Raw genomic sequence first — 27,087 nt, 5'->3', positions numbered from 1 at the left:
ACATATCATTTTGTAGAATACCTAGGGGACAGATTGCCAGAAGTAGGATAGTTTGGTCTAAGGGATAATGAGCATATTTACTTGTTATTTTTAATGTTGGCAAGATATACATAACAAAATTTTACCATTTTAACTATTTTTAAGTGTAGAGTTCAGTGGTATTAAGTACATTCACATTGTTGTGCAACCATTACTATCCATGCCTAGGACTTTTTTTGTCTTCCAAAACTGAAGCTCTGTACCCATTAAGTAATAATTCTCAATTCCTCCCTTTCCCCAGCCCCAGCAACCACCGTTCTACTTTCTGTCTCTATGAATTTGACTACTCTAGGTACCTCATATAAGTTAAGTCGTACAATATTTGTCTTTTTGTGACTGACTTATTTCACTTAATGTAATATCTTCAGGGTTCATCTCTGTTGTAAGCTTATAGTAGAATTTTATTTCTTTTCCAAGCTGAATAATAGTCCATTGAATACATATACCAGATTTTGTTTATCCAAGTGGACGCTTATTTTGCTTCTACCTTTTGGCTATTGTGAATAATGCTGCTATAAACATTGGTGTACAGATGTCTGTTGGAGTCTTCACTTTCAATTAATTTGAGTATATACCTAGAAATAAAACTGTTGTATCATGTAGTAATTCTATGTTTAATTTTTGAGAAACTGCCATACTGTTTTCCATAACTGCCACACACTTTACATTACCACCAGCAGTGCACAAGTTTCCAGTTTCTCCACATCCTCACCAACATTTGTTATTTTCTGGTTTATTTTTTCTATAACAGCCATCCTAATGGTTGTGAAGCGGTATCTCATTGTGGTTTTCACATGCATTTTCCTAATGATTTGTGGTGTTGAACACATTTTCATGTGTTTATTAGACATTTGTATTTTTTTTTTTTTTTTGAGACAGACTCTGTGTTGCCCAAGCTGGAGTGCAGTGGTGCGATCTCGGCTCACTGCAACCTCCGCCTCCCAGATTCAAGTGATTCTTCTGCCTCAGCCTCCTGAGTAACTGGGATTACAGGTGCCCTCCACCACGCCTGGCTAATTTTGTATTTTTCGTAGAGCTGGGGTTTCACCATGTTGGCCAGGCTGGTCTTGAACTCCTGACCTCAAGTGATCTGCCCACCTTGGCCTCCCAAAGTACTGGGATTACAGGCGTGAGCCACCATGCCCAGCCTCTTCTTTAGAGAAATATCTATTCAGTTCTTTGCCCATTTTTTGAATTGGGTTGCTTTTTTTTTTTGGTTGTTAGTAAGTTGTAGAAGCTCTTTAAATATTCTAGATATTAATCCTTTACCAGAAAGACAATTTGCAGTTATTTTTTCCCATCCCTTGAGTTGCCTTTTCACTCTCTGTATAGTGTCCTTTGATGCACAGAAGATTTTTTTATATATATATAGTCTAATTTATCTACTTTCTTCTCTTGTTGACTGTGCTCTTGGTATCTTTCCAAGAAATCACTGCAAAATTAAATGTTATCAGGCTTTTCCTATTTGCTTGTAATAATTTTTTAGTTTTAGCTCTTATGTTCAAGTCTTTGATTCATTTTGAGTTCATGATATAATTCATGATGTAAGTTGTTTTGTACTTGATGTAAGTTAAGGGTCTAACTTCATTCTATCCCATGTGGATATTCCATTTTTCCAGCACTGTTTGTTGAAAAGACTGTTCTTTCCTCATTGAATGGTCTTAGCACTCTTGTTGAAAATAATTTGATCATAAATGAAAGGTTTATTTCTGGACTCTCTATTCTGTTTCATTGGTCTTTATGTCTGTCTTTATGACAGTACCAACTGTTTTGATTACAGCAGCTTTATAGTAAGTTTTGAAATCAGGAAACGTGATGCCTCTAACTTCTTTTTCAAAATTACTTTTGGCTACTTGTGGTCTATACTATATGTTATATTTACTGTATTGTAACTTTTACTACTGCTCTTTATTTCTTCAGGTGGATTCAAGTTTCTGCCTAGTATCCTTTAATTTAGGCCTGAATGACTCCCTATAATGTTTTTCTAGGGAAGGTATGTTAGTGATAAATTGTCTCAGTTTTTATTTAACTGGGAATATATTACTATTTCCTTCATTTTTAAAGGAGAGTTTTACTGGAAATAGAATTCTTGGCTGACAGTCTTTTCTTTTAGCACTCTGAATATATTAGCCTACTGCCTGCTCACTTTTATGGTTTTTTATGGGAAATTAGCTGTTAATCTAGTTGAAGATCTCTTGGACATGACGAGCCTTCTCTCTGCTTTCAGAATTCTCTCTTTATCTATAGAATTGGGTAATTTGATTGTGATATATCTGGGAAAGTTTGTAGAGCTTCTTGGATGTGTAGGTTAATATTTTTGCATCAGATTTGTGATGTTTTCAGCCATTATCTCTTTACATATTCTTTGTGCCCCCGTTTCTCTCTCCTTCCCTTCTGAGACTTTCATCATGCATATGTTGGTAAGCTTGACAGTGTCCTACAGATCTCTCAAGTCTCTGTTCATTTCTCTTCATTATTTTTTTCCACTCCTCAGACAGGATAATCTCAATAAACCTGTCTTCAAGTTAACTGGTGCTTACTTCTGCCTATGGAAATCTACTGTAGAGCCTATCTAGTAAATTTTTATTTCAGCTATTGTACTTTTTAACTTCAGAATTTCTATTTGATTCTTTTTTCTATAGTGTATGTGCTTTTATTATATTCTCTACTTAGTAAGACATCTTTCTCATACTGTCCTTTAGTTCTAAAGACATGGTTTTATTTCATTTTTTAACTTGCTAAGAGAGAATTCTGGAAGGTTATTATTCCACCGGTTTTGCTGTCTCCTAGATCTCTTATCTTCTTTAAATATCTTTTTGATATTTTGTATGATGAAATGGAAGAACATATAAAGTACATATAGTGCACACTGTAGTGATTGCTTTGAAAGCACTGTACAGCTATTTGGGTTGCAAATTCAACTAGCCAGTTTTATCATAGAGTACCATTTTTTATTGACAGACTACCAGTGTTATTAAGACATGAGTAGTTTACAGATATTTTCTTGAAAAGGAATGAAGTTAGCCTGTCATTTCAAAGAAAACAACTGCCAGAATTTGATGCCAATGATAAATTTCAAGCTCTCAAGCAAAAATAAGAATTAGGGCAAACGTATTTATCACTGAGAATTTAACAGATTCCCAGTACTTATGTTTTCCTGATAAGTAACATTATGTTTTCCTGATGATGTTAACAAATGTAATTTCTGACATTAAGTAATGAGCTATATCAGTGTTTGGAAGACCTACATTATTCCATAAATCAGTATTTTCAGAATGATTAATATATTATGTTAATAAAATCATGTATAGGCAAAAGATCTATGAAAGTATAAAGTAGACCAATAGATTTTAGTATAAAAGTACAAAGCGTTCATTGAGGTGGGTTCAGTTTTCCCATAGAAACTAACCTTCAAGAAACTACCACTTACCAAGTTTTGGTATAAGGCATAATATGATAGAAGAAAATCCATAATTATTTGAAAAAGACAACTTAAATACTTTTCTTTTTTCCTACTACATATCTCTATGAGGCTAGATTTTCTTCACAACCAATTGAATACAAAAACAAATATGAGAATTTAGCTGCAATCTATTAATCCAGACATTACAGAAATGCACAAAAGTGTAAAACTGGGTCACCCTTCTCATTAATTTTTTTGTTTTGGCAAATATAGTTAACTTTTATAAAAATATTGATATTAACATATAATGGGTTTGTTGATATTTTAAAGCAATTGACACATGAATAGTTTTAAAATTTGTTTTGGTTTCTACTACAGTAAATATCAAAAGTTGGCTGGGCACGGTGGCTCATACCTGTAATCCCAGCACTTCAGGAGGCCAAGGCGGGTGGATCACCTGAGACCAGGAGTTCAAGACCAACCTGGCCAATATGGTGAAACTCCATGTCTACCAAAAATACAAAATAGCTGGATGTGTTGATACGCACCTGTAGTCACAGCTACTTGGGAGGCTGAGAGGCAGGAGAATCACTTGAATCCGGGAAGCAGAGGTTGCAGTGAGCCGAGATCGTGCCACTGCACTTCAGCCTGGGTGACAGAGTAAGACTCCAAAGTTATCATTCACATAAACAAAAACAAAAAATTTGTAAGGCCTCTAATAATAAAGGAATTCTTTATTAAAAGTGCAAAAGGATTCTGATTCTGAAGAGTTTGAGAACCACTGTGCTAGATTTTCTAATTAAAACTCTTAATCACCAACAGGGGACCAAGTGAACAACATAAAGGTGGCTTTGGTTCAGCACTTAATTCAGTTTCCCATATTTAGTGTCAATATTTTTGTGTGACCCATATCCAAAATCTGCTCATTCACATAAGCAGTATGGTCATAATTATTTAATCTGCGGAGAATGTTTTAGGTTTACCCTCTTTGCTACTTGAATAGTCCATGCTCCTTTTGTGTCATGGCCTTTGCTTCTTCTGCCTGGAAAGCTCTCCTACTCCTTCTCCTAACAATTCTTATTTATTCTTTGGGTATCAGTTCAAATTTTACTCCCTCAGGGAAGCCTTTCCTGACCTATTCTAACCTCTTACATTTTCCAGATTTGATCAATTTCTCTAATTTCTCTCATAGTTTTGTGCACTTTTCTTTCATAGCGTGTATCTCAATTAGTAATTATGATTTTTGAGATGATTTAATTATTGCCTATCTCCTCTCTAAATTTAAGTCCCATAAGGGCAAGTTTCATTTTTGTTTACCGTTTTATCCTCAATGTGTATCAGAGTGTTTGGCAGTACATATATGCAGAATGAGTCAATTATTTTCCAATATGAAAAACACATGCTGAAGAAAAGGAGAGCACATTTTATTGATTATTCCATCATTTTAAATAGTTTTTCAAACTACCAACCATGAGCTATGAGAGATCTGTTGAAAACAGTTTCTATTATATAAGCCTTCAAGTAAAAAGATGTCTTCAAAGTACAATGACTCTGAAGAAATTAAATTGCTTGTTTCACTTACACAGATGCTGTTTCCCAGAACCATGCTTCATTGTTCTAAGATAATTTTTAAAAAATAATCACAAAAAAAGACTTTTACCAATGATTATGCTCAGTCTTTTTCTAAAAATGTATTTTATTAAATGCAAGAGGAGATTGATTTCATTCTGTATTATTTCTTTTGGGACTCATGGTACATTTTCCAACTTCAGAAATTGTTTTTAAAACCGCAGAAGTATCAGATGAAATTAATGTGGTGACTACCTCAGGGCAGCAGTATTTTATTCGATTCCTTCCAAGAATGTAACTGTTAAAAATTACTACAGTTATTTATTCTTCACTTTACAATTTATTAACTGAGAGGATCATATTTTATTCTCTTCCGTTTGAGGAACTTTGCGTGTGTGTTTTCAGGCAACAGAAACAAATAGTTTTTCATTTGAGGACTCTAGACGCTGGTCCTACTTTAATTAGGAGACCTTTAGATCTGGATGAAGGTGGCATATTGTCCTTTCAGATAGCCAGGTAATATTTGCAAAATCTGTCTAACTATAAGAGTTACAGAACCCCTTCAGATAATAAGTCTGGTATACTTTACAGCAGTGCTTTCAGAATTTGCAGCCTTTACGTTGGAGCACTCAGTGTTGATCTTATTGCTAATCTCAAATGGTTTTGTTTTACACAGAAGCAAATGGATATCAATGCTGCTATTCAAGCCTTGATTGAATCAAATACTGCCCTACAGATGGAGGTAACATATCTGGTTTTATTTATATTGGCACTGTCTCTCAATATACCAATTAAACAGAGAAGTTTTTTAGAGGCCAAAATGTGACATTTTCTCAAAGATTGTATTTAAAACAGATTGAAAATGTGAAACCATTTTCAAGAACGAAGTAAGTGATTTTGGTATAGTTAAGCAGAAATATATGCTCAGGATGTTTTCTAAGGAAAACATTTAAATCAAAAATGTAATACTGTTATTTGTAAGTAATTTGGTACTAGCCAAGAAAGTAGTTAAATGAAGTTAGCCATGTTTCTTAAAATGAGAGATATATATTATCACTACTCATTTATTTTATTTAAACTCTAATCATTCAATGTGTAATTTAAAAAACATAATACAGTAGACATAGCAATTCTTATGTTAGCTTGAAAACTAAACTTGCAAATGTGAATTTAACTTCTTTAAAAGATTAAGATTAATAAAACATACACATATGCCTATGCTTAAATATAAACTGTTCTTTACATTCTACTCCCAACTTACTACACATAACGGAAACACATTCTTCTCCTGCCTTGGCCCATGTTGGTCCTCAGGAGTTTTTTGCTTACATAATTCTTATGATGACTTGGCAGAGCTACCAGAATACTGAAGTGACTTTAATTGACCACAGTGAAGAGATATTCAAAACCCTGAACTACCTTAGCAATTTATTGCACAGCATCAAGAATCCTCTTGGCACACGAGATAACCCAGCACGAATCTGCAAAGATTTACTTAACTGTGAACAAAAAGTATCAGATGGTAAGTTCTTGGTTACCTCGAACTCTGATGTCAAATTTCATTTCATCAGTTCAGTGTGTTTGAGATTTGTAATGTGTTCACTCCAAATCATAGTTAGTTTGATAAAACTCTGGCAGAAGCCATTTTAATGTCATCAAGAATAAAATACTTTATGAGGGAGACATGTTTCTAATGTCATCCACCCCTTGCTATATCATTTGCTTACATTTTGTACTTGGAATACAGCATATTCATATTAAAAATTAAGATAGGGCCGGGCGCGGTGGCTCAAGCCTGTAATCCCAGCACTTTGGGAGGCCGAAACGGGCGGATCACGAGGTCAGGAGATCGAGACCATCCTGGCTAATACGGTGAAACCCCGTCTCTACTAAAAAATACAAAAAACTAGCTGGGCGAGGTGGCGGGCGCCTGTAGTCCCAGCTACTCGGGAGGCTGAGGCAGGAGAATGGCGTAAACCCGGGAGGCGGAGCTTGCAGTGAGCTGAGATCCGGCCACTGCACTCCAGCCTGGGCGACAGAGCGAGACTCTGTCTCAAAAAAAAAAAAAAAAAAAAAAAAATTAAGATAGATAGGCCTGACCTTTGCATTAACAGATAGTAGCATCCATCAGAACTTGGTAAGTCAGGACTACCAAAGTTAACAACATAAATAGATATATTAGAGAATCTCCTTCACCATACTCCCTAAAAGTCTAGTTTTGTTTTTAAATACAAAATGGAATTTAAAGGTCCCATTCTAGAATTGATGCCCATGAAGATGGGAGTGGTTTGTCATTCTTGGAAGTTTCTCATCTCAACACAGATGCCCCAATTTCATTAGCCAGAGGTGCAAAAATGAACTTAGATTGGAACAATCAAGGCAAGGTTTTAAATCAAGAGGAGTGAGTCATCAGTTAAACAGGGGAAACCCTGTCTGCTACAAACTCTAGTTTTAACACAATGACATTTTTGAAAAAAAAAAAATATGATTTGAAAAATGCTGATGTGAAAAATGCTGATTTGAAAAAGCTATGTTATGTTATTCTGTGGTCATTTGAATTTTGTTTATACACACACATGTCTCACATACATGCACTCACACTCACACAAATGCACGCATACACACATGTCCAAAACATCTGCTTCCGTTCTAGAACTTCAATGAAAACAGTCATTTTGTTTATATTAATAAAACACTTAACTTCTAAAGATATTTTCTGCCCTAGATTAATATAAAAACTAAAATAATACTTACAATTGTAGCTGCCTATAATAATTCTCAGCTTGATTCTTTCCCATATTTGAGGGCATAAAAATGTAATTCTGTAGAATTGAAAGGAACAAAGACATTGTAAGATATGCAAAATTAGTATGAAATATAATTCAAAGTCTACCTTCCTCATAAGAGAAATAACTAAATGGTGTGGATTGTGCAGTATTCAAAATCTTTTTATGCCCCCAAATACTTTCATCACTAGAATATGATAAATGCTATAAGGAAAAACAAAACAGCAGGGAAGGGGGACTTGATAGGAAGTGGAGCACAAGATACAATTTTTAAATAGAATGATCAGATAAGGCATCTATGAGAATGTGACATTTGGGTGCTATCAGAAGGAGGTAAGAGGGCAAGCCACAAGAAATCTAGAGAAAGAGCTTTCCAGGCACAAAGAATAAATGCAAAAGCCCTGAGTCTTTGAGTATACCTAGCACGTTTTAGGATTAGCAAGAAAGCCAGTATGAATGGAAGAGAGTGCATATGGGGGAGAATGTCAGTAAATTAAATTAGAAAGATATCAAAAAGTCAGATTATACAGGACCCTCTAGAGTACTCAGAAGTCTCTGGCTTGTACTCTTAATAAGATGGGAAGCCACTGGAAATTGCTGAGCAAAGAACTGACATAATTTGGCTAAGATTTTTTAAATATTACTCTAGCTAATATGTTGCAAATATAGTGAGGAAGACAGGGGTAGAGGTAGAGAAACCATTGAGAAGGATATTGACATAATCCAGGAGAGATAATGGTTGGTTAGACTAGAGTTGGTTGTCAAGGGAGTGGTAAAAAATGGTTAGATTTTTCAATATGCTTTATTTTAACAAAAATCATTGTTAACATCCTGGCTAACAATGGAATAGCATTCCATTATTGGAATGCTAAGCATGTGGGAGTTATTTATATCCTACTGCTTAAGGTCATCACCAAGGTCTGATTGCAAAAATTCAAAAAAATGACAGCCTCCGGAATAAATGGATTAAGGTAGAGCCAGCAGTTTTTGTTGATAGATTGGACGTGGGCTATGAAAGAAATAAAATGGTAAAGGATGACTCTAAGGTGTTTGTTTGTTTGTTTGTTGTTTGTTTTTACCATAGAAGGGTGGGATGTTGTTAACAGGAGATGCAATTTTGGAGAAAAGATCAGGAGTAAAATTTTGGGTATATTTACTTTGAGATGTCTCTTAGACATTCAAGTAAGAATGTCAAGTAGGTAGTTGACTACTCAAGTTGAAGGTCAAGAGGGAGGTCTAAGTAAGGATAAAAATTGTGAAATAATTTACATTTAATTGGTATTTAATGCCTTGAAACTGCTTAAGACTACCTAGATAGTAAGCAAAGGAAGAAATGAGGTCTAGGCCAGGCGCAGTGGCTCATGCCTGTAATCCCAGCATTTTGGGAGGCCGAGGTGGGCAGATCACAAGGTCAAGAGATTGAGACCATCCTGTCTAACACAGTGAAACCCTGTTTCTACTAAAACTACAGAAAAATTCGCTGGGTGTGGTAGCACGCACCTGTAGTCCCAGCTACTCAGGAGGCTGAGGCAGGAGAATCACTTGACCCGGATGCCAAGGTTGCAGTGAACTGAGATCACACCACTGCACTCCAGCCAGGCCACAGAGTGAGCATCTGTCTCAAAAAAAAAAAAAAAGGAAAAAAAGAAATGATGTCTAAAAACTAGATCCCAGGGCTCTCTAATGTTTAAAGATCAGAAAGGTGAGAGCGAACTAGCAAAGAAAACAAAGAAGCAGCTATCACTGAGATAAGAGGAAAACTAGATTAATGTGGTGCCCTGAAAATCAAGCAAAGAAAATGTTTGCCAGAGAAGGAGGGAAGGGATTAACTGAGTCAATGTTAACTAAAGCAAAGACTGAGAAAGACTACTGAATTTAGTAATGCAGACATCACTGAGAAGCTTCATCAAGAGCAGTTTAGAGGAATGGTAGTAATTAAAACCTTATCAGATTTTAAGAGAAAAGGATAATGCTAGGAACTTTTCATTCCCAGTAATGAAATAGGTAATTCATATTACCTGGCTAAATTAATTTTTTAAGTTAAAAGCATAAAATAAATAACAAACAGCAATGAACTTTCAAGCTGAGACTTTAAAGGAGACAGCAGAAGTGAACCCAACATTTAGAGCTACTTTCGCCCCCAGTATGTTGAGAAGCTTGGTGGCTTCAGGAGGTAGGGGTCAAAAGTTAGAATCTGTGGCCCACCAAAGGTGAGGACTTAGGCTTTCAAAGGCCTGCACTCTAGTAGTAAGGATAAACTGGAAGAAAACGAACGTTCATACAGACTGTAGCTTTGCTTCACATCATCTGGATAGCTCAGAAAATCCTGAACTTTGAACTTGTATTAAAATGGTTCCACACTGCTGGAACCTCCACATACCTGTCAGAAGCAAACAAAAATATTCTATAAAAGATAACATTATCCTAGGACTCAAATTATTTCCACAAGTAATTTCAAAAATGCAGTGTCCAGCACACAATCAACGACAACCGAACACACAAGTTGACAAAACACCATGAATGAGAACTAGTAGAAACAGCAGACAACAAAAGCAGACTCAAAAGAGAGAAGAAAAGAAGTAAAATTTAAATCTGAAACTATAATGAACAAGATAAGGCTTCTTTCTCTTTTTTTTTTTTTTTCTTTGAGACAGAGTTTCACCCCAGTGCCTAGGCTGGAGTGCAGTGGCTTGATCTCAACTCACTGCAACCTCTGCCTTCCGGCTTCAAGCAATTCTCCTGCCTCAGCCTCCCAAAGAGCTGGGATTACAGGCACCCGCCACCACACCCAGCTAATTTTTCTTTTTTGTTTTTTTTTTTGTTTTTGGTTTGTTTTGTTTTTTTTTTTTTTTGTATTTTTAGTAGAGGCAGGGTTTCACCTTGTTGGCCAGACTGGTCTCAAACCCCTGACCTCGTCATCTGCCGGCCTCGGCCTCCCAAAGTGTTGGGATTACAGGCAGGAGCCACCGCACCCAGCCAACTTTTGATATTTACTATAGTAGAAACCAAAACAAATTTTAAAACTATTCATGTGGCCGGGCACGGTGGCTCACGCCTATAACCCCAGCACTTTGGGAGGCCGAGGCGGGCAGATCACGAGGTCAGGAGATCGAGACCATCCTGGCGAACACGGTGAAACCCCGTCTCTACTAAAAATACAAAAAAATTAGCCAGGCGTGGTGGCGGGCGCCTGTAGTCCCAGCTTCTCGGGAGGCTGAGGCAGGAGAATGGCGTGAACCTGGGAGGTGACGGAGCTTGCAGTGAGCGGAGATTGCGCCACTGCACTCCAGCCTGAGTGACAGAGCGAGACTCCGTCTCAAGAAAAAAAAAAAAAAAAAAAAAAAACTATTCATGTGTCAATTGCTTTACAATATCAACAAACCCATTATATGTTAATATATTTTTCTAAAACTTAACTATATTCCCCAAAACAAAAAAAAGTAATGAGAAGGGTGACCCAGTTTTACACTTTTGTGCATTTCTGTAATGTCTGGATTAATAGATTACAGCTAAATTCTCATATTTGTTTTAAGATAAGTCTTCTATAGGAACACAGTTTATTCACTATAATAAAAGAGAAGGCAGGCCAGGTGCCATGGCTCACGCCTGTAATCCCAACACTTTGGAAGACTGAGGTGGATGAATAACTTGAGGCCAACATTTTTTTTCAATAAGTTTGAGACCAGCCAGGCCAACATGCTGAAACTTCATCTCTACTAAAAATAGAAAAATTAGCCAGCCATGGTGGAAAGTGCCTGTGGTCCCAGCTACCCAGGAGGCTAAGGTGGGAGGATCTCCTGAGCCTGCAGGGGGTGGAGGTTGCAGTAAGCCAAGATCATGCCACTGCACTCCATCCTGGGCGACAGCGTGAGAGAGAAATTCCTATTTCAAAAAAAGAGAGAGAGAGAGAAGGTAGAATATATGCGCACAAGCACAGACATGTGGATAGATATGATAGTGGGAGTTTATATAAGTTACATAAATTTTCTTCAGATTCCTTCAGTTGTCTCATTTAAATTGGAAGGTTATGAGTTGAGGATAAGAATGAATGAATAGGTATAAGATAGTTAACTGTCTTACTGATAGAGGGAATAAACTCTGGAAACACTATATTACTGTCTAGCAACTTTACAGACACATTTGAATTTGAAGAAGCCCCATCACAACAGTTGTGTTTTTCTCCTACCACTTTTTTTCTGTGCAGGTATAGGCACAGGTTAGGGAGAAACTTATGTAGGATTGGGGATTTATGAGACAAGTAGAGTGAAATGAGGCAGGGCAAGGGTGTTAAGGAAGTTCATAAGGACATTACTACAGTAAAGGACTGTGGATTTTTAAGCTGGGTAAGAAGGGAAGTGAACATATGATCATTAGGGACAATGAAAAAGTGATAGCAGGTCCTCATGAAAGTGAAGAATTATTGGAGTTAGGACACCAGAGGGAGTGAACTGGAAAGAGAAGAGAAATGAAATTATGGAGGAGATGCAGTTGTTGGTAATAACAAAAGCTAGGATAGGATATGGCCTTGGAAGTTAATGGTTAAAGTAAGGTACGAGGGTAGGGGGAGGGTACAAGGTCATTGGTGGAAAAGTAAGAGGGTTGGGGAGGATACAGTTCAGGGAACTGAAGGCCAACATATTGAAAGCATCATCTACGTGGATTTAAAATCACCAAGAATTAGGTCATAAGTAGATTTTCTGAAAGCGATAATAGGCTAAAATTGTCAAAGAAATATAGTAAATGATTGCACCAGGTGGGACTAATGAGTGATAGAATGTGATTATAGTAATTTCAGTATGGAGTGTTTTCAGGAAGAAAGTGGAACGAATGGTCTGGAAGTAGCAACGAAGAGCAAGAAAGATGCCTTCCCACCTTCAGGCATAACACTGTGGAGGCTACAAGAGAAGCAGTGTCCTCAGGGAAGAGCTAGTTTTGAGTCAGAACATTTAGGCTCACAAAAGATGTATCATGGTGCAGGACTTTATCTCTAACTCAGCATACCTTGAAAGAAATTATGGAGCCCTTATCAGTTCACCATTGTAGAATATAACACCTGAATTCAAAGCATTTCACCCCATATAACAATAAAAATTTGCTTGCTGAAAAACCTGTTATAAAGAACTTTTTTATTATTAGCTCATATAGTAGTCAGATAGTATTTCTTGGAAGACAAGAGAAGGTGAAAGAAGATATATGTTTACTCCATTAGGTAAGAATGGAAGCCCTCATCAGTTTCTGATGAAAAATTCAGCTGTACTTTCTACAAACTTTATGAAATATTCGAAATTCTGAAGATAAGGGACTAGGAATGGTGGACCTCCTTCACCCCTTTCTTCTGTATTTCAATATATCATTGGTTCTCCAGATGTGATCCTGGGCCAGAATTAGATGCTGTTAGACATGCAGATTCTTAAGCCCCATGCCAGACTTCATAAATCAGCAACTGTCAAGGGTAGGGCCCAGCTATGTGTGTTTTAGTGATGGTTTGATGCACACTAAAGTTTGAACACTGCTGCAGCTGAGGACCATTTCTGCCCTTTGAGCTACCAATTCAGCAAGTAAGCATTTTGAGGGATTAGTAGAATAGTAGAGAGGAGAATATTTGAGGATGTTTTGGAAGCTAGAGGAAGCTCAGGATGAGCTAGAGGAATCTTTGCTATGGAATAAAAGTGGAATGAACTTCTGCCTACTGTAGAAAAAATGACATTTGACAAAAACTGTTGAATTTTCTTGCCTTTTTAATGCAGGAAAACAGGGCTGCCTTATTCAAAAATTCCTGTCCCTTGTATTTGGAATAAGATGCTATTTTACTATTCTCAGTCTATTAATCTGGAATTAAGATGCTAGCCCATTGCTTTTCAATCTAAGTATTTTCTGTAGTCTGAGTTTAGGCCCAGTTTTATTCTCTTGGGCACTCAATGGAGTAAAGACTGGTAGAATTTCACTAGCTATAGGGACTTCAGTTTTTCCCACTGAATGATAAAGTGGGAAAATCTGAAAGAGTACAAAAATTATGATAAACATTTAATTGTATGGCTTTTTTATGAAAACAAAAATGTTTTCTTATTTTTATTTTACTTATCAGTATTATACATAAAGATATATTTTTCCTTCAAAAGATCGAAGTTGTTTCTATTATAAAACAAAATGTTCATTTGAAACACTGTAATGATGTATAACAGAAATATACAAATATGCTTCATTAAGTTCAACTTTTCTATTAACTATGTAACTTTAAACAATTCACTTTTAGTTGCTGAACACATCTTCTTATCTGTAGAGTGAAGCAATCAATTTAGCAATTCTATCATTTTGATTAAAATTATGAAACACTCAAATTGATAGTTATGTGAAAAATACAGCATTTTTAGTATCAATTTTATATAATGCTTGCAGCATTCATTCATTCACTAAATGTAAATATATAATCTTCTAAGTTTTTAACAGGTAAGACTGTGATAATATGTATTTAAAGTATTATGATAATTTATAAGGATGTGCCCGGGCCCAGTGGCTCACGCCTGTAATCCCAACATTTTGGGAGGTCGAAGTGGGCAGATCACTTGAGGTCAGAAGTTCAAGGCCAGCCTGGCCAACATGGTGAAACCCCATCTCTACTGCAAATACAAAAATTAGCTGGGCGTGGTGGCACATTCCTGTAATCCCAGCTACTCAGGAGGTTGAGGCATGAGAATCACTTGAACCCGGGAGGCAGAGGTTACAGTGAGCCAAGATCACACTACTGCACTCCAGCCTGGGTGACAGAGTGAGACTCTCTCTCAAAAAAAAAAAAAAAAAAATTACAAGGATTATGGCATTTAATAACTTTATGTTTTATTATAAATTATTAGGAAAATACTGGATCGATCCAAATCTCGGCTGTCCTTCAGATGCCATTGAGGTTTTCTGCAATTTCAGTGCTGGTGGCCAGACATGCTTACCTCCTGTCTCTGTAACAAAGGTATGTTACTGAATTTTAAAACATATGTTGTTATATTGCATAGTATCAGTGAAAAATTATTTTTAAAATTCTATCTCTTTAAATAATTATGAATTTTAAGAATGAAAGCAAAGATTTTTCTCTATTATGTATGAGAAATAAATATGTCATTTTTAAAAACTAGTTAATCACAGTAAATCTTGACATTTTGATTGTGTCTTTTATGATTTGGCTTAGTTTGGCTTACTCTACTGATCATGTTTTTTAAATTCCTTTTAAAATTGTGCAACATGGTTGTCCTAATAAAAGAGTAAACAAACAAAATATATGTGACAAAATAAAACAATCTCAAAATATTAAAAAAAAATTGTGCAACATATGCTATGTTTTTATGCATACACGCACATTAGAAATTTCTTAAACAGCTGTAGTGTTTGTAACCGGTAATCAGTTACCTGAAGTTTTGCTGAAAATTATATTATAATCATTAAAAAAGAGAATTTTGCCACAAAATCTTGTTATTTGTGGTTATTAGGCACACAATAACCTTTCTTTTTTTTTTTTGAGACAGAGTCTTGCTCTGCCACCCAGGCTGGAGTGCAGTGGCCGGATCTCAGCTCACTGCAAGCTCCGCCTCCCGGGTTTACGCCATTCTCCTGTCTCAGCCTCCCGAGTAGCTGGGACTACAGGCGCCCGCCTCGTCGCCCGGCTAGTTTTTTTGTATTTTTAAGTAGAGACGGGGTTTCACCGTGTTAGCCAGGATGGTCTCGATCTCCTGACCTCATGATCCGCCCGTCTCGGCCTCCCAAAGTGCTGGGATTACAGGGTTTAAACATCCACAGAATACTACTAAAAATTTCTTTCATGAATAATTCTATAAATCAAACATTTAGAACGAGTGCATGTTAGTTTGTTAAACTAACATATATTATAACACTGGGAGTTACAACAAATATTTATAAAACCTAAATCCTAGCTGTACCTATAACATATATTGAAACCAAAACTATGTTTCTTTATTTTTCTGATTAAACCAGCTTGATTTATGATCAAGAATTTCTCATTGACAAAGAACTGATACATGTGCCTATTGTGTGTTTTGTTCATCATAAAAAGACAGCAGATAAAATTCAATCTCTTTAGCTGCTTCTTATTGAACTGCCCTCTCCTCCTAAAACACCTCTCTTCATTAACCAGGGCATTCCATCAATTTATCTTAATAGGCATTCACCATTATCACCCCTGAAATAGAAGAGGGAAGAATTCTTCCATTCCTAGGGAATCATGAAGCTCTAATAAAGAGCAGCATGATATTCCTACTTCCAAAATATCCGTATCATCATCCTCATTCCAGTGGAAATTGGCCCAGGATTATCCAGAAGGAAAGAAGATGGGGCTGTGTGAACTGTGCAATGGAAATAGGAGCAGTGGGGAAGCGGCACTCTAGTTCTTTCCGTGACTGAATCACTTCTCCCATTTCTTTGATTCATAAACTCAACCCAAGGAAGACCAGAGAAGTGCTAGGACTAACAGTAGAGTTGGAATCAGGGACTGGGGTTCTAGTCTTTATTCCTCTATTAACCTAGGGAATAAAACTGTGATCCACCAGAGGGCCTGCTCTGTGCCAGGCACAATGCTAGGTAAATTACATTTGTTATTTTTAATTCTCATAACAACCATGCCAGATTGGTGTTATACCCCACTTTACTGACAAGGAAATTAAGTCTCAGAAAGTTTAAATATTTTTTGCAAGTTTCCGACTCTGATCTGTAAAATGAAGGAATTGAACTACTTAAATTCTAACGTTCCTTATTATCTTTCCATGTGTATGCCCTTTTGCTTTTCCTCTCTTTTTTTTTTTCTGTTTTTCTTTTTGTTGTTATTTTTTCTTCTACATTACCTCATAACTGATATTTTCCTAACTTTATGCTTGAAAATTAGTACAAATTCCTCAGTAGGAACCATTTCTGTTCCCTTACATTATGACCGTATCCCTGTTTGAATAATGCTAAAATAATAATAATAATAATAATAATGTCTGGAGCTATAGGAGAATCTGCCTTTCTGTTCAAGCCTGGGGAACGTGCAGTTTTCTTAACTCAGATACTGTCCTATATTGTTCATTGTATTAGTTAACACTTGTTTAGGCATTCATTCATTCATTCAATAAATATTTATTAACAATCACTGTGTGAATGAAACTACATTAGGGGCTGGCAACACAAAGAATAGGGTTCTGTCCTTGTACTTTAAGGCTCTCAAACTTAAAATTACCTAACCAGATTATTGTTACAACTTGTAACTTGTCTTTGGTAACTCTCACAAAAAAAAAATATCAAAGGCAGAGACAGAATCTCAGATTTTTATTTAAAAAAGTATTAAAGCATTAACCAAAAGCAAATTATTACTACATTTTATATAATGTGAAAATTATCTTTATTTTATTAATATTATATGTAGTAGCCTGATGATATGAACTGGAACCAGTCCATACAGGCTCAGGAAAGCCAATTGTTAACATTTCTTCCCATTGCCATGTTCAGTGACCTCACCTTGGTAGTCTGAATTCAGCCATGCCTATAGTCCCAGCACTAGGGAGTGCTTCTACCATAGCAGTCAGGAAATACTGTAAATCATGGCTTTTCCCCCAAGAACCAGTGGTTAAACATTTACCAGCACACCATTGACTGGCACTTCAGTTCCAAGGAAAAGAACTTTCTGGAGGCTGCCTTTGAAGGACTTTTCCTCAGATTTTCCTGAACTGTTAAGTTTCTCAATTGCCACATGTTATAACCTGCATATTGTTTCTATGACATTAGTTGGAGTTTGGAGTGGGGAAAGTCCAGATGAACTTCCTTCATTTATTGAGTTCGGAAGCCACCCATATCATCACCATTCACTGTCTAAACACCCCAAGGTGGACAAGCACACAAACAAGTGGCCCAGGATTGCCTATTGGTTTCAAGGGATGGAATGGCCAGATTTTTAAAGTAAATACTCCACTTGAACCTAAAGTGCTTTCAGATGACTGCAAGGTAAGGAAATGGCACTTTTAGAATTGTTCAGTGTAACTAACTTAAAAGTGATAAAACCATAAAATTAGGATAATTAGAGTAAGACTTTAATTACAAACTGCAGATACAGAAGGGTAGTAGGTTTTAATGTGCCTGACTTGTAACTGCATTTTTTAGAATCAATCATTTGTTTATATCATACCTTATCAACTTGTGTCATACCAATTGGTCTTAGATTTTTACATACAAAACAGGTGTTAATATGTAAATTTAATTTTTATTCCCTATGTGAAATAATTATACTTGGATAGATGGATAGATAGATAGATAAATGATACATAGATAGTGTATTTGGATAAATATTTTCATGTGTTTTCACTGCTGTAATTCTACGTCTCGTTATTGCATAAAAGGCAAGTTATAGAGGCAAATAAGTTTTATTTCATTCTGTCAATCCCTGTACCTGATACCAAATATGGGTATAATTACATATTGACTGGCCCCACCAGTAAGTATTTGATTGTAGCCTATTTTTTTTCCATTAAAACTAAATAATGGGGCCAGGCGTGGTGGCTCATGCCTGTAATCCTAGCACTTTGGGAGGCCTAGGCAGTCAGATCACTTGAAGTCAAGAATTCAAGACCAGCCTGGCCAACGTGGTGAAACGCCGTCTCTAGTAAAAATACAAAAATTAGCCGGGCATGGTGGCAGGTACCTGTGATCCCAGCTACTTAGGAGACTGAGGCAGGAGAATCACTTGAACCCAGGAGGCAGAGGTTGCATTGAGCCGAGATTGCACCACTGCATTCCAGCCTGGGCGACAGAGTAAGACTGTGTCTCAAAAAAAAAGAAATTAAATTAAATAATGGGGCTGGGTACTGTGGGGCACATCTGTAATCCCAGCACTTAGGGAGGCTGAGGTGGGTGGTTCACTTGAGGCCAGGAGTTTGAGACCAGCCTGGCCAACATAGAGAAACTCCATCTCTACTAAAAATACAAAAATTAGCCAGGCATGGTGGCACACGCCTATAATTGCAGCTACTCAGGAGGCTGAGCAACAAGAATTGCTTGAACCTGTGAGGCAGAGGCTGCAGTGAGGCAAGATTGTGCCACCGCACTCCAGCCTGGGCGACAGAGCGAGACTCCGTCTCAAAAAAAAAAAAAGACTTAATGAGTGAATCTAACGATACTTTGTTATCATACCAAGCTTATGACTTTAGACAAGTAATTTATTTTCAGTGAGCTTCAATTGTCTTAACTTGAAAACAAAATTTATAGCTTAAATAATCTCTAAAGTTCCTTCAAAATTTAAAATTTGTGTCATAATAATTCTGTGAATAAGTGAATTAGCTCCTAAATAGCAGCTCCACAAAACTCATCAATTGTGTTTCTCTATTGTGTCCTGGTTGAATCTTAATCATCGGATATTTTATGATATGTTTTTGTTCCATAGAATTTATTAGAAACAGAAGAGCATATACTAATAAGAGAAACAGAAAGCCATGGAAGGAAGCGAAGAAAGAGGGAAACTGTACAAATAGAGAGCGACAGAATGGGGGAGAAAAAAGAAACCTAAAAGACGATTGCACATAATTATAATTTTAATTATTTCTGAATGAGGTGATTCTGTTTATTTTCTACCTAAAATGCAGAGGTTGAAATAGCTCGTTCCCTTTTATCAAAGAAAAATATCCATCCTGAGGAATCAGTCCCAAATAAAGGAATACAGAACAGATGGTTATTACTCATGTTAGGAATATTGCAGTCTTTTAATTCATATCTGGTCCAATGATTCACAGAGAGTTGAAGCAGAAGCCTGGCCTTAGCCTCTGGAACTGAAAAATTAGAACACACAATGCCATCCTAAAGAAAGGAATAAGCCCAGGTTTTCAATTAATAGTAGTAATTTTACCATTTATTGAGCATTGTTCTAGGCACTTTCCATTCATTATCTCTAATCCTTAAAACAAGTTCACATTATCTGTCAAAGGCATTGTCTACTGAAAGTGACTGCTAATGAAATGCATATGAAAGCATTTTGTTCTTATTTTACAGATTCAAGATGGCAGCTGGCATAAGGCAACATTTCTTTTTCACACCCAGGAACCTAATCAACTTCCAGTGACTGAAGTACAAAAACTTCCTCATCTCAAAACTGAACGAAAGTATTACATTGAAAGCAGTTCTGTATGCTTTCTGTAAAGTCTCTGAATTAGTTCCGAATTCAGGCTGTTGGCCAGGTAATTGCTGCAGAGGGAAAAATGAGACAGAAAGATACTGTCATTATGAAATATATGTAACAAAGCATTGGCTAAATCTTAAAGAATCTCAGGAAGAACAGACTTCCTCCTAAGAAGGAGAAAAGGCATTTTTAAAGGACTATGATTGATAAAGTATTTAATTCTTTTAAAAGTTATATTGATCTCAGCTTTCTTAGAGAATTCCCTAGAACTAAAAATGTATAAATATGGAATTCTTCAGGGTATCTTTTATTTTTGACTGAGTGCGTAGTACCCATTAGACAGCTGGAGATGCAGAGCACTATGGAGCAATACTGGCTAATGCTTCCAAATATGCACTGCTTCTGTCTAAAAATTACAAGCCACAGTCTAATATGCCTTATTTTCCAAAACACTAAGCTGTATTCAGGTCCCTGATGGGCATATACATCTTAGCCGGTGATACACTACCTCTTACGTGTTGCCTCTTTGTGTTGCTTGGTGCTCTTTCGAAAACAAGGTGCTTATGGCTTTCATAGACTATTTCCTTTTTCATCTTTATCACTCTTTAAAAGTGTATGTACTGGTTACATCAAGATATGTTTTGGTTGTTAGTACTTATTTTAAATTGTTTGGTCACACACTTAATAACACGTAAAACTATTTATGTGAAATCCTTGTTTTATTTTAAAATTCTCTTTGTGTATATGGAATCAAAGCCAGCACATTGTAACCTGTGCTTGTACACAAAAGAATTGGGATATTTCTTTGTTTTTATTTTTTAAATTGTTGTAAAAATTATTATAGGCCAGCTACATCTAGTAGTAGGTTTGGGGTAGAGATTGGGGGTTGTGCCATACTGTTTTTAAAGTTCATGATCATCTGGAATGATACTTTGTGTATATATGTTTTGTAAAGTTTTAATTCAGCAAATTTTTTTAAATTGCTTCTGTTTTAAATTATAAAAACTTTGTATTTCTGCTTTGTAGAAATTATATGTTTTTGTAGTATTCATTGATTTTCTTTCACTGTACTTAAATCTAGTGTTAGTACTTAAAAAAATTTAATTTGCCAGTCTTTAAAGCAACATCCAGGAAAAAAAAAGTCTTTTCCCATTTAAAATAGGCTCAGCCAGTTCAATGTCTCCTTGTTATCACAGAAACGTTAGTTCAATATTGAAAGAAAAATATTATACCTCTTGGTATCTAGAAAAGCTTATTCATCCATTATAAATATATCTTTTGCCACAGCAAACCACACTTAACCTATCTATAATAAAAATGTGCTTTAAATCATTTTGGGTGGTATTTGTTTTTCCTCTTTCGTTACAATATGCTTTTATTATTTATAATAGCCCATCTGGCATAGCCTTTCTGTGTTATGTATATCTATATTGTTAAGAAATATCTTTTACATACCTGCAAAAGGATTATAGGACCTATTTCTTTTTTTTTTTTTTTTTTTTTTTTTTTGAGACGGAGTCTCGCTCTGTCGCCCAGGCTGGAGTGCAGTGGCCGGATCTCTGCCTCCCGGCTTCCCGCCATTCTCCTGCCTCAGCCTCCCGAGTAGCTGGGACTACAGGCGCCCGCCACCGTGCCCGGCTAGTTTTTTTTTGTATTTTTTTAGTAGAGATGGGGTTTCACCGTATTAGCCAGGATGGTCTCGATCTCCTGACCTCGTGATCCACCCGTCTCGGCCTCCCAAAGTGCTGGGATTACAGGCTTGAGCCACCGCGCCCGGCCATATAGGACCTATTTCTATGACAAAAATAAACTCTCACATATATGATCAAATGACTTTCAACAAGTGTGCCAATACCATTCAATGGAGAAAGGACAGTCTTTTCAACAAATGGTTCTGGGAAAACTGGATAGCCACATGCCAAAGAATAATGTTGAACCTTTACCTTATATTACATACAAAAACTAACTGAAAATGGGAGCAAATATCTAAACAAAAGAGCTAAAACTATAAAACTCTTAGAAGAACACGTAGGAGAAAATCCTTCATGACATTGGATTTGGCAATGATTTCTTGGAATGACACCAAAAGCACAGTCAACAAGAGAAAAAAATAGATAAATTGGACTCTCTGAATATTAAAAATTCTCTGTGCATCAAAGAACACTATGAAGAAAATGAAGAAGCAGCCCAAGGAATATGATAAAATATTTGCAAATCATATATCTGATAAGGGATTAATATCCAGAGTATATAAAGAACTCCAGTGACTCAACAGTAGAAGCAGCAGCAACCCAGTTTAAAGAATGGGCAAAGGACTTGAATAAACATTTCTCCAAAGATATAGAAATGGCCAATGAATAAAAAGATTCTGGCTGGGCACAGTGGTTCATGCCTCTAATCCCAACACTTTGGGAGGTTGAGGTGGGAGGATTGCTTGAGTCCAGCAGTTCAAGACCAGCCTGGGAAACATAGACATAATCTCTACGAAAAAATTTTCTAAAAATTAGCCAGGCGTGGTGGCACACATTTGTAGTCCTAGCTCTTTAGGAGGCTGAAGGAGGAGCATCACTTGGGCCCAGGAAGTTGAAGTTGTGGTGAGCCATGATCACACCACTACATTCTAGCCTGGGTGACAGAGTGAGACCCTGTCTCAAAAAAAAAAGGAGAGAGAGGAGAAAATGCCCCAAATCAATAGTCATTGGGTAAATGCAAATCAAAACCACCAGGAGGTACCAATTCTGTGGTATAATGCAAAACTGTATTTGCATTATCTCTGATTCCTGGCACAGGGTTCCTAAGACTCTTGGAATTTTCTAAGTGAAAGGAGTGTCTTTTGTTATTTATAATGAACCCTTTTCAATAACACCTGAGTTTATGTTAATAAGGTTTTTTTAGAGTGGGGCCCCTAAAGAGCCTCAGGATGGAGCTGGTCCCCAGAAAGACCAAGTAATTAATTAGAGGGTTGAGATTTTCAATCCCACCTACTGACCCCTGGGAAGAGGGGAGGGCAGGCCCTGGAGATGGAGCTCTGTAAAAATTCTTGAACAGTGAGATTTAGAGAGTTTTCTGTTTGGTGAACACATTAACTTGCTGGGAAGGTGATATGCCCAGTAGGGCATGGAAGCTCTGCACTACACTCCCCATATTTTGCCCTGTGCATCTCTTCCAGTGGGCTGTTCCTAAGTTATAATAAATTAGTAAGCACAAGTACTAGTAATGATAAACTAGTAAACATAAATGAAGTGTTTCCTTGAGTTCTGTAAGCCATTCTAGCAAACTGTTGAACATAAGGAGGGGTGTCATGGGAACCTACCACTTGTAGTTCGTTGGTCAGAATTACAGATGGCCTCGGACTTGCAATTCGCATCTGAAGTGGGTACTGAACCCATTTATCTGTGGAATCTGATGCTAATTTCAGGCAGTGTCAGAATTGACTTAAATTGTTGGACATCCAAATTGGTGTCTGAAGAACTGGAGAAATGGTTGTTAGTTTTGGAAAACACCCCAGAACTTTACATCCATTAGATGGCTATTTTAAAAATAAAAAGGAATAATAATAAAAATTTTAAAAATAAATAAATAAATAAAAGGAAAATAACAAGTGTTCTCAAAGATGCGGAAAATTGAAAGCCCTGTGCATAGCTGGTGGGAATGTAACATGGTACAACCATTGCACAGAATAGTTTGGTGGTTAAATAACTTAAAAGTTGTGTGTGGGGGTGTGTGTATCTATGTATATGTATATATCTATGTATATATATAAAAGCTATATATACATATATATAAATATATATATATAAAGCTATATATACATCTAGGTATATACCAAAAAAATTGAAAGCAGGGATTCAAATAAATATTTGTATATCAATGTTTATGGGAAGTATTATTACAATAGCCAAAAGGGATAAAACACCCAAATGTCGATAAAGAGATGAACAGATAAACAGATAAACAAAATGTGGTATATACATACAATAGAATGTTATTCAGCCTTCGAAAAGAATGAAATTCTGTTATATGTTACAACATGGATGAACCTTGAAAATATTATGCTAAGTGAAATAAGCCAGACACAAAAGGACAAATAGTGTATGATTACACTTATATGAGGTACCAAGAATAGACAAATTCATACAGACAAAAAGTATAATAGAGGTTACCAGAGGCCAGAGGAAGTGGGAGTGAGATGGGAACTATCCTTTTTTTAATGAGTGCACAGTTTCTGTTTGGAATGACAATGTTTTGGAGATAGACAGTGATGATGGTTGCATAGCAATGTTAATGTACTTATTGCTACTGAATAATACACTTTAAAATGATTAAAACAGTCAATTTTATGTTATGCATATTTTACCACAATTTTAAAAAATAGGGCCTTGGCAAAGATGTCTGCCTTTTCATTTGAAAAAGATAAAAATGGTTTTAAAATGAGCACAAAGGTTGAGTGTAAATTAAAGAAACCATATCCTATAATCTAGTTTCAGTCTACATGCTATATATTCTGTTCCAAAAAAATAATAATAACTCAGTTTGGACTTATATAATTTTTCTAGAGATCATTTCAGAAACATATAGAGGATAAAAATGCCTTGCTTTATGTTTTAAGTATGTTCCTAAAATATCAAATTTAAAGCAAATTTCAATCAACTTAATCATAGGCAGTATAGTAGTTAGGAGTGCTCTGAGAATTCACTGTGTGATTTAGGGTGTATCATTGTAGGTTCATTGTCTCAGTTTCTTTGCTGTAAAATAGGGATAATAAAAATACTTATCTCATTTGGTTGTTGAGTGGATTCGAAAATGGAGAAATGCTTAAAACAGTGTCTGGCACAAAGTAATCACCATAAACATTAGTTGCTGCTATTTATTGCCATCATCATCATCATCATCGTTAAAGATTTAATAGTTCTATGATCATTATCACCAAAGAAGTTTGTGCTAAATCCCTTAATAAAATTATTCATCTGCTTTAAAGCCATACTATCCCCGTATTTTGTTGTATAAATATAGATTTTTATATATTATAATTACTATTTATTAAATATAAAGACTTTCTAAAAATGAAGTGCAGCATATAATATATATAATTAAGAAAGGTGTTTTGCTTTTCTCCCCATTTTTATGTATTAATGTAAAAATTACAGAGGTTTGGCTGGGTGAGGTAGCTCATGCCTGTAATCCCAGCACTTTGGGAGGCCGAGGCTGGCGGATCACTTGAGGTTGGGGGTTCCAGACCAGCCTGACCAACTTGGAGAAACCCTGTCTCTACTAAAAATGCAAAAAATTAGCCGGGCATGGTGGCACATGCCTATAATCCCAGCTACTCAGGAGGCTGAGGCAGAAGAATCGCTTGAACCCGGGAGGTGAAGGTTGCAGTGAGCCAAAATTGCACATTGCACTCCAGCCTGGATGAAATGAGTGAAACTCTGTCTCAAAAAGAAAGAAAGAAAAAAATTAACAGTGGCTATTACAAAATAAATATCATGGACATTTTCTGTAATATGAAACCATAGCAAAAGGAATATTGGACTTAGAGGCAGAAAACATGAATTAAGTTTCAACTCTCCCATTTATTGGTTTGCAGTACTTGGGTAAGTGACTAATTCTCTGTTATTGTCTGTATTGGAATAGAGAGAGAGAGAGTAGGTAGGAATAGAGAGTTGTGTGTGTGTGTGTGTGTGTGTGTGTGTGTGTGTTTTCTTTTTTGTCTATATTGGGAAGTGTTTTTTTGGTCTGCTTGTCCTATCAATTACATGAGAGAAGCGTGTTAAAATCTCCAACCGTAACTGGGTTTGCCTGTTTCTCCTTTTGTTTCTCACTTTTTCTTGCTTATACTTGTAATTAGTTGCATTCAAATTCACAGTTGTTACATCCTGTAATGTTCTGGCCAATGTTTAACAGCCAGCTCACTAAGAGGGAAGAAAGAGACAATCCCTAATTTGTTAGCATTTGCCCATTTCCATGATGTAAATGCTTGTACCATGGCTGATTTCAAGCTACAAATAGATTACAGAACATGAAGATAGGAAGAGATAACATGTTGGGTCTAAGAAGCTAGTCCAAGTTGGCTTTAGCCCACCATTGGTATGTCATCCTGTTAGAATGATTATTCTATCATTATGAAATATCCCTTTTCTGCTTACTACCTTAATGTGTACTTTTTCTATTGTTTGTATAATTATACCAGTTTTCTTTTGGTTAGTGTCTGCATGGCATATCTTTGTCCATCCTTTTATTTTTTTTTTTATTTTTTTTTTTTTTTGAGGCGGAGTCTCGCTCTGTCGCCCAGGCTGGAGTGCAGTGGCGCAATCTCGGCTCACTGCAAGCTCCGCCTCCCGGGTTCACGCCATTCTCCTGCCTCAGCCTCCCAAGTAGCTGGGACTACAGGCGCCCGCCACCTCGCCCGGCTAGTTTTTTGTATTTTTAGTAGAGACGGGGTTTCACCATGTTAGCCAGGATGGTCTCGATCTCCTGACCTCGTGATCCGCCCGTCTCGGCCTCCCAAAGTGCTGGGATTACAGGCTTGAGCCACCGCGCCCGGCCCATCCTTTTATTTTTAACCTTTCTGCATCCTTTCCTTTATTGTGTCTCTTGTAAGCAGCATGTCATTGTATTTTTATTTGTAATCCACGTTGGCAACTTTAGACTTATTTAGGGTATTTGGTCTGTTTACATTTAATGTAATTACTGTTACATTTACATTTAAACCTGTTCTCTTACTATTATTGTGTATTTATCTCATCTCTAATTTGTTTCCTCTTTCCTCCTTTCTTGCCCTTGAGTGGTAAAATATTTTTTTCTATATTTCCTCTTTTAGCTACTAGCCATACATTATTTTTATTCCCTTTTAGTGGCTACCCTAGAGACTACAGTGGTCACCTTCATATCCTTGACTTTATAGATGCTATATAAATTAATACTTTTCACGATGGCTCATGCCTGTAATCCCAGCACTTTGGGAGGTTGAGGCAGGTGGATCCTTTGAGGTCAGGAGTTCAAGACTAGCCTGGCCAACATAGTGAAACCCTGTCTCTACTAAAAATACAAAAAAAAAAATTAGCCAGGTGTGGTGGTATACGCCTGTAATCCCAGCTACTTGGGAGGCTGAGGCAGGAGAATTGTTTGAACCCGGGCAGTGGAAGTTACAGTGA

At 36.5% G+C, this 27,087-nt stretch overlaps 1 protein-coding gene across 1 annotated transcript in view; it reads left to right on the top strand.

The window, feature by feature from the left end:
- Positions 1–21,263, top strand: part of COL24A1 (collagen type XXIV alpha 1 chain) — a 388,650-nt gene extending 367,387 nt beyond the window's left edge. Inside the window, exons 56-60 of the mRNA XM_033225467.1 lie at positions 5,688–5,753; positions 6,365–6,533; positions 14,649–14,758; positions 17,557–17,772; positions 19,807–21,263. Of these exons, the coding sequence (XP_033081358.1) occupies positions 5,688–5,753; positions 6,365–6,533; positions 14,649–14,758; positions 17,557–17,772; positions 19,807–19,953 (708 nt within the window). The 3' untranslated portion in view covers positions 19,954–21,263. The remainder of the gene's footprint in view (positions 1–5,687; positions 5,754–6,364; positions 6,534–14,648; positions 14,759–17,556; positions 17,773–19,806) is intronic.
- The last annotated feature ends 5,824 nt before the right edge of the window (positions 21,264–27,087 follow it).

The sequence above is a fragment of the Trachypithecus francoisi genome, unplaced genomic scaffold (assembly GCF_009764315.1).
Source record: "Trachypithecus francoisi isolate TF-2019V2 unplaced genomic scaffold, Tfra_2.0 Lachesis_group12, whole genome shotgun sequence".
NCBI lineage: Eukaryota > Metazoa > Chordata > Mammalia > Primates > Cercopithecidae > Trachypithecus > Trachypithecus francoisi.
Note: the sequence above shows the minus strand (reverse complement) of the source record. Positions and strands in the feature narration are given on the sequence as shown.